At 38.4% G+C, this 6,615-nt stretch overlaps 1 protein-coding gene across 1 annotated transcript; it reads left to right on the top strand.

The window, feature by feature from the left end:
• Positions 1-1,171: 1,171 nt before the first annotated feature.
• On the top strand, positions 1,172-5,299 carry sla1a (Src like adaptor 1a). The gene is made up of 8 exons (XM_068702529.1): positions 1,172-1,318; positions 1,811-1,898; positions 2,157-2,256; positions 2,455-2,541; positions 2,700-2,803; positions 3,368-3,499; positions 3,989-4,118; positions 4,676-5,299. Exons 2-8 carry the CDS (start codon positions 1,835-1,837, stop codon positions 4,875-4,877), a joined length of 819 nt encoding a protein of 272 aa, XP_068558630.1. The 5' UTR covers positions 1,172-1,318; positions 1,811-1,834; the 3' UTR covers positions 4,878-5,299.
• The last annotated feature ends 1,316 nt before the right edge of the window (positions 5,300-6,615 follow it).

Raw genomic sequence — 6,615 nt, 5'->3', positions numbered from 1 at the left:
AATGTTTAAAAAACTTAAGCACAGCCACTTACGGCTGTGAAGGAGAGTTTACCTGAATACTGTTGCTTTTTGCACATCTCAACTTATATAATTCACTGACAATATGGTAAAATGTACTTTTAATTCACTTTGGGGCAGCAAATAACACTTTATTTCAGATGCATCTGCGAATTATTGTTTTGATTAATTGAGCATCGGAATAGTTCTCCATTTTTGGAATTAGATGAGCAGACTGATAACACTCTTATGTTTGTATATGAATATGAAGCTTCAAGCTAGAGGCCAGTTAGCTTAGCATAGCACAACGCCTGGAGACAAGGGAAAACAGTAACTTCAAGTTGTAAGTCCCAGTAAGAAGTCACTATCTTCCAGGAACCAGTAACTTCCTGTGGTCTGTGCTGGTTACCCAACAACTAGTCCCAGCCAAGATATAGTCTTACATACAACCCATCCTAAAACCAAAGCCCGATATTTATTGTGTTAATTAGTAAATTTTTAGAGGTGCTGAGGTAGATTTTGTTATTGTTGGAAAGAGCTCGCTGTGGAGTTTTACTTCTAAAATAAGCTAACCTGCTGGCAGTTGCTTATTATTTAATGTAGAAACATGAAAGTAGTATCAATCTTCTCATCCAACTCTAGCAAGAAATACAATATGTGTGTATTTAAAAAGATTTTGGAGATTTACTTTTACTGATCCATAGAATGTCAGGCGATAACAGTCCGAAACCCAAAAATATTCAATTTACTATCACATACCACAATGAAAAGCATTACATCTTTACATCAGAGAAGCTGGTCATGCTTGGTATGGTATAAATAACTCAAATTATTAATCAATAATCAACTGACTAATCATTACAGCTCTAATATATTTTCAAATATTTCTGTACTTTCTATAACAGCAGAAATTATCTCTGAACAACAGATTATTGGGCAGTGATAAAATAGTTTTGGGTTGATCCAGACATTACCAAACATTTTTACATATAGTTTAGTAGATGAATAAAAATCATTAGCCTATAGTATTGCTTTCAGTCACTCCAAACACCATTAGAGGGCTGTTATGTATTTCATGATCTGTGGTGTGTGTCTCAACTACACTTTTGCTGGCCCTCTTCCTCATTTCAATACAGGAAGTGAGTTTGCAGTCAGATGCAGCGCTGTCGCCACACTCTCTGACAGGTCATTGCTGTTAACTCTTATGAACATGGCACTTCTCTAGTACCGGACTCCCTTGCTGCCACCATGCCTCGTTTGGACTATCACCTCTCTCACCACACTTGATGCCATCACACCAGACCAGCTATAGGTTCCACAGGTAGGTGTCTACCTTTCATCACATCAACTGCTTCTGCTGCACATAAGCTCATAGTTTCTGTATTGACGGGACAGTTATTTCTCCATACCGGCCAACTGAACACTGTGTGATGTTACTTAAGAGTATCATCACTGGGGCGGGATCTGTTGAAATGCATCAAAATGCAAATGATGTAATATGAATTGCACTTTGCAACTTGGGAACAGTATTTCACAATATATGAATTCAGGATCATTAATAGCTGTGAGTTGTCAGTACACATAGCTAGGTGTCGCAATGGAAAAATTGATTGATAGCCGATGTAGTCTCAGCTTCCCCATTCTGCAAAGAGTGTGTCAGTTGAGATTGTTAAATGGTCAGCTTATAGGAAGTTAAAAACCTGGTGGTGCAACAGCAAAGAGAAGTTTAGTGGTATAAAAAATAAAGATTGTTACATGAGTGGGAATTGGTTAGTACATTCACAGTATACCTGTCTCTCTGCCCTGACTTCAGGCTGGAGTCTGGTCCGTCTGGAGGATGGGGAATATCATGCGAGGTGGGAGTTCAACGGGCAAAGTCAACACAGACAGCTCTTTAAAAGGTAAGATCTCTCCAAGTTTATTTTTTAATTTTTAAATAACACAATAGTCTTTTGCATAGTGCGTAATCTTTCACCACTGCTCTCAGCAATTTTGAGAGCAGCGGTAAGATGTCATGGTCCCCATTTACATAAAAAAAAAAGATTTGGCAATCATTTCAGAGGTTTAGTCTAAGACGTCTTTGGACTTTTCCAAATCATGACGTCTGTGCATCAGCATGTGGCTGTGTTTGTAAACGCTATAATCATTGGGCTTGGCAGGTTCGGAGGATGACATGGTGGTGGTGCTTCAGGACTACCCGTCGCCTGATATCAGCGAGCCCATCTACAGGATGGGGGAGAAGCTCAGACTCCTCGCTCAGTACGATCGTGTTTTTGCATTCTTGATTAAAAAATAATCAGTTTTTCCATCCAGATGTACATTTGGTAAACGGAAGATCTCAAACAACTATGAGGAAATAAAGTCTAATTTGTGACTTGAGGCTCTGAGTTTGCAGTATAGAGAAGTGTTCACACAAAAAGGTCAGTTGTTGATTCCTCTTATCTTCTTCGTGGTCAGGGAGGCTTACTGGTGGAGAGTACGCTCTGTCCAAACACAAAAGGAGAACTACATACCCAACAGCCATGTGGCAAAAGTATACCATGGGTAAGTAGAAATATACTGACACAGTCTTCTGAAATCAGCCTAGTTGATCTCTTTGAATTTGAAATATCTTTCAAATCTTTCATATATCGATTTTACTGCTAAGGTTTAAAACGTGTGTGATGTGATCTTCAACTCATAGCATGTTTTTCTTTGGTCAGTTGGCTGTTTGAGGGGGTCGAGAGGCAGAAGGCCGAAGAGCTGCTCTGTCTACCTGGGAACAGAGTGGGCTCCTTTCTGGTGAGAGAGAGCGCCAGGGAGAGAGGTGAGTACAGCAGAGTTCACAATCAACAAGTAAGCATGTGGAAAGATCAGATCAGCATGATGTTGAGACAAGAGCAGGGGGAGTAAACGCCAAACCAAGATGAGTTCTTGTCTTATCGAAATCATGAGTCAAGAAAATGGTATTCTTTGATATTTCCACCTGAACACACATTCTTAGGGGAATTGAGGATTCTTAGGGAATTTGACGTAATTTAAAACAGTTAAGATATTATCACATTGGCTAAAATTAACAGAATTATAGACTTGGGGCAACCACATTGTTCAAGGCCCATGCATCTAATTTCTGGCAGGGGATCTTTGATGCACATCATCACCATTTGCTCCATCATTTCCGTCTCAAAAACAGCCTAAAAAACTGCACTCGGCGGTAAAGGATAGACATTCACGTTACTTCTGCTTTTACACTTTCAATACGAGTCAGTAAATAGTTATTGATGTTTTTGGGGTTCTGGCTAAATTGCATTGATCTGATACTGTTGTGTGTTTGTTTTCTAAAACAGTAGCTTGGTGTCATGATTGAAATATTTCTGTGTCATACCCTCAGGTCTATATTCGCTCTCAGTGAAGCACAGGATCGTAAAGCATTATCGTATCCTCAGACTGGACAACAGCTGGTACTACATCTCCCCTCGACTCACTTTCCAGTGCCTTGAAGATATGATCAACCACTACTGTGGTGGGTGGATGCAAGAACACATAGATAAAAAAACATAAACTAAAAAAAAAAAAAGGATACAAGCATCACGACACGTAGAGCCATACACACACACACACACACACACACACACACACACACACAAAGAGTCAATCACACGCACTTAGGCACTGACAATAATTCATCATGTTCTTAACATAGAACTCATTCTTATCAGCGACTTTCGATGTATTTCCTGCTCTGACATGAGTTTTTTGGTAACAAAACAGGAAATGAAATACAAATATGAATGCTCTATAATGACTACTGGTGCGTACTTAGCAAGAACATTGTTATAATTATTTGTTGTAATAGTAAACTTATTCTTGGCCAATATGGATGAAATTTGGTTTGTGTTTCTGCCTGAGCAGTAGAGTGTGAAAGTAGCAAAGGCAAATTATGCAAAATGTGTTCTGTTTGTTTGTAAGCTTGTGGGCAGTATTTTACTTCCTCTATCCTCGCCTTTTTCAGACTTTGCAGATGGCCTGTGTTGTGCGTTAACCTCCCCCTGTCTGTCAGGAATGACCCCTCCGTCAGACGCATCTCCTGGAGCTCCACCTGTAGTCATGCGACGGAACTTTGACTGGAAGAAAATAGACGGGTACATTAGATTCTTTGGAATGATATGTACCAGCTTTAATCTGTCAGCATGACAGTATTATGTAGATGGTAGCGTATTAGGTGTCATCTGATTACTGGTCTTGTACTGTAAGTCCAAATAGCAAAGATCAGATATTATGTTGAGTTATCTGCTGGTAACATTTTCAAATAATTCATCAAATAATAATCAATTAATTGTTTTGCGTGTTACATAAAGGATAAGTGTGAAAAATTACCATTACAATTTCAGTCCAACATGACTTTTTAAAATTGCTTGTTTTGTCTTACCAACAGTCTAAAGTGTTCTAGATATGTTTGGCATTTTTCTCTTGAAAGATTTCTGAAACAATAAAGCGATGATCAAAATTAATTTTCTTTAAATTGGCTATTTAATTAATTAACTAGTCCTTATTGAATACAGATATTCAAGCAGATCTGTGATGGATGGATTTCGAAATCCAGAAGACAATGTACATTATTTTCATTTTTTTTTCACAAGTGAACAAGAAAATTGAAACATCATGTTGTCATTTGTTTGTTCATCTTCTCCCTTAACAGGAGACAGCTGGCCAGCACAGACAGCTGCAGTGACAACATGGTGAGCTACGGAGTTAGAAACAGCATCTCTGCCTACCTGTCCTTTTCTGGGAGTCAGAACCCTGCGCAGACGAGAGCAGAAAGCAGGAAGAAAAAGAGTAAATCTGTTTATGCTCTCCCTGAAAACGGCCTTGGAAACATTGACTATGAAGCTGACTTCTAGAGAGAGCAGCGAGGTTCAAGAGGCTGGAATACCTTCAAGTGCAAGGCAAGGCTTCCTTCTCTCAAACCCACCACCTTTCTAGTGTTGGCAGTGAAACAAAGTTTGTGTTTAAGCATCCCAAACATTGCAGTGTGATAGTTTCTAAGGTGAGCACTTTGAAATACTTTAAAGATAACACAAATTGCATGACCACTTACACTTTGACTCAGCCAATAAGACGAATCTTTATGGAAATGAACTGGACAATGGTGCAATTGAACTCTGATGTGTATTCTGCACATTAATTATGATGACAAGGAGACCTGAATGCTATGGATATTGTTGGCTTATATTAATGTGTATGAGTATTAGTGGCTTTCAAACTATTTTCCTCTGTTCTTAATAAATGTTATACAGTTAAATGGTTGTGACACCAACTTAAACATGAATTCATTGTTTGCTTGTTTTGGCCATTTTGACATTTTTATACATGGTAAAGTTGATATGGAAAATGTTTTATAAAACAGTAAATCCAGGAGATATAAAGCAGCATTAGCAATGTTTTGGTCTCCACCAAGTCCAGAGGGAAATATTTGGCTCTTTATCTACTAAATGCTCCACTATGTAAGCCATTCGGTAACTTTGTCTGTTAACTGTTTGGTGATGGGCAGGTAGTGCAAAGGTTTATCAGAGATTTTTAATTAAAAACAGCTGCCTGCTGCTGCTGACATTATGCAGAGCGACTGGAATGAACCAAAACCGTGAATGTACAGACCAGAAAACCAAAACAATGCGCTAAAAGACACTAAAACGCTCCGTAGAGCTAATGGGAACTGGAAGATGGGTGATAGGTCGCAGTGGGTTTGTCATCATGACCGACTTTCACATTAAACATCGTTATTTGAATAATTGAAAGTGCAACTTTAAGTTTGAAATATTTGGCAGAAGAAATAATCATTTGGAAAATGATAAACCTCACTGAGGGATTCACAAATTATTCCTAAGAGGAAAAAACTGTTTACGGAAACAAGCCAAACTTTTGATGTACGTTGAACTTCTTCTGTCCAGCTATGTCTGCTCCTGTCAGTGTGACATTCTCACTAATTTCACATTTTTATTAAAAGACTTTACACCTGCTATTTTATAAGATAACAGATAACATCGTCGATAGAGGAATGTAAACAGTGCACATTTATCACCACTGCAGAATACTTATTTGTGCCAGAAAAAAAACCCTCTGATACTTTCTTGTTTGTGCCTGAGCAACTTCCTCTTCTGTTTTTAAGAGCTTGACCTAAACATTTTTAGCCACTAACCCCAAAGAGCAAACTATGTGAAAACATAAACTTGGGCCTAAATAAAGAGAGCCGCATTTGTTGTTATCTATAGCTTTCTGCTCCTTGCTGGTGCATCTGAGTCAGACAGTTTAGCACGATAAAAATTAGTCAGTGAGAAAACGTTAAATACATGTATGTTCTACAACTAAAAAAGTTGTTTCTTCAGGCCTTTAAGAATGAATGAAACAGTCTAAGAAGGAAAAAAAACACTTGCATCACTTAACAATATGTTAGGAGGCATTTTCATCATCACCAGTTACCATCAGTGGATGTGAAACATGGCTACTGTGTTCACTTGCCTATGAAACTTCACAAAAAAGGTGTGTTGTCTCAGATCAGTTTCAGGAAGTTGATGTAAATCCCCAAAGTTGGCAACTCTGCAAATCAACTTTTTTTGTTTTCATTAATTCATGAGCCAACTG

Source organism: Cebidichthys violaceus, unplaced genomic scaffold, assembly GCF_023349555.1.
Source record: "Cebidichthys violaceus isolate CVI_PGR_0920_01 unplaced genomic scaffold, fCebVio1.0.p SCAF_85, whole genome shotgun sequence".
Classification (NCBI taxonomy): Eukaryota; Metazoa; Chordata; class Actinopteri; order Perciformes; family Stichaeidae; genus Cebidichthys; species Cebidichthys violaceus.
Note: the sequence above shows the minus strand (reverse complement) of the source record. Positions and strands in the feature narration are given on the sequence as shown.

Bases quoted from the DNA above. Each gene is read 5' to 3' on its own strand.
- sla1a (XM_068702529.1), top strand. From the start codon at position 1,835: ATGGGGAATATCATGCGAGGTGGGAGTTCAACGGGCAAAGTCAACACA. The intron at 2,542-2,699 runs GTAAGTAGAAAT...TTCTTTGGTCAG, and splicing joins GTGGCAAAAGTATACCATGG to TTGGCTGTTTGAGGGGGTCG. The intron at 4,119-4,675 runs GTACATTAGATT...CTCCCTTAACAG, and splicing joins GACTGGAAGAAAATAGACGG to GAGACAGCTGGCCAGCACAG.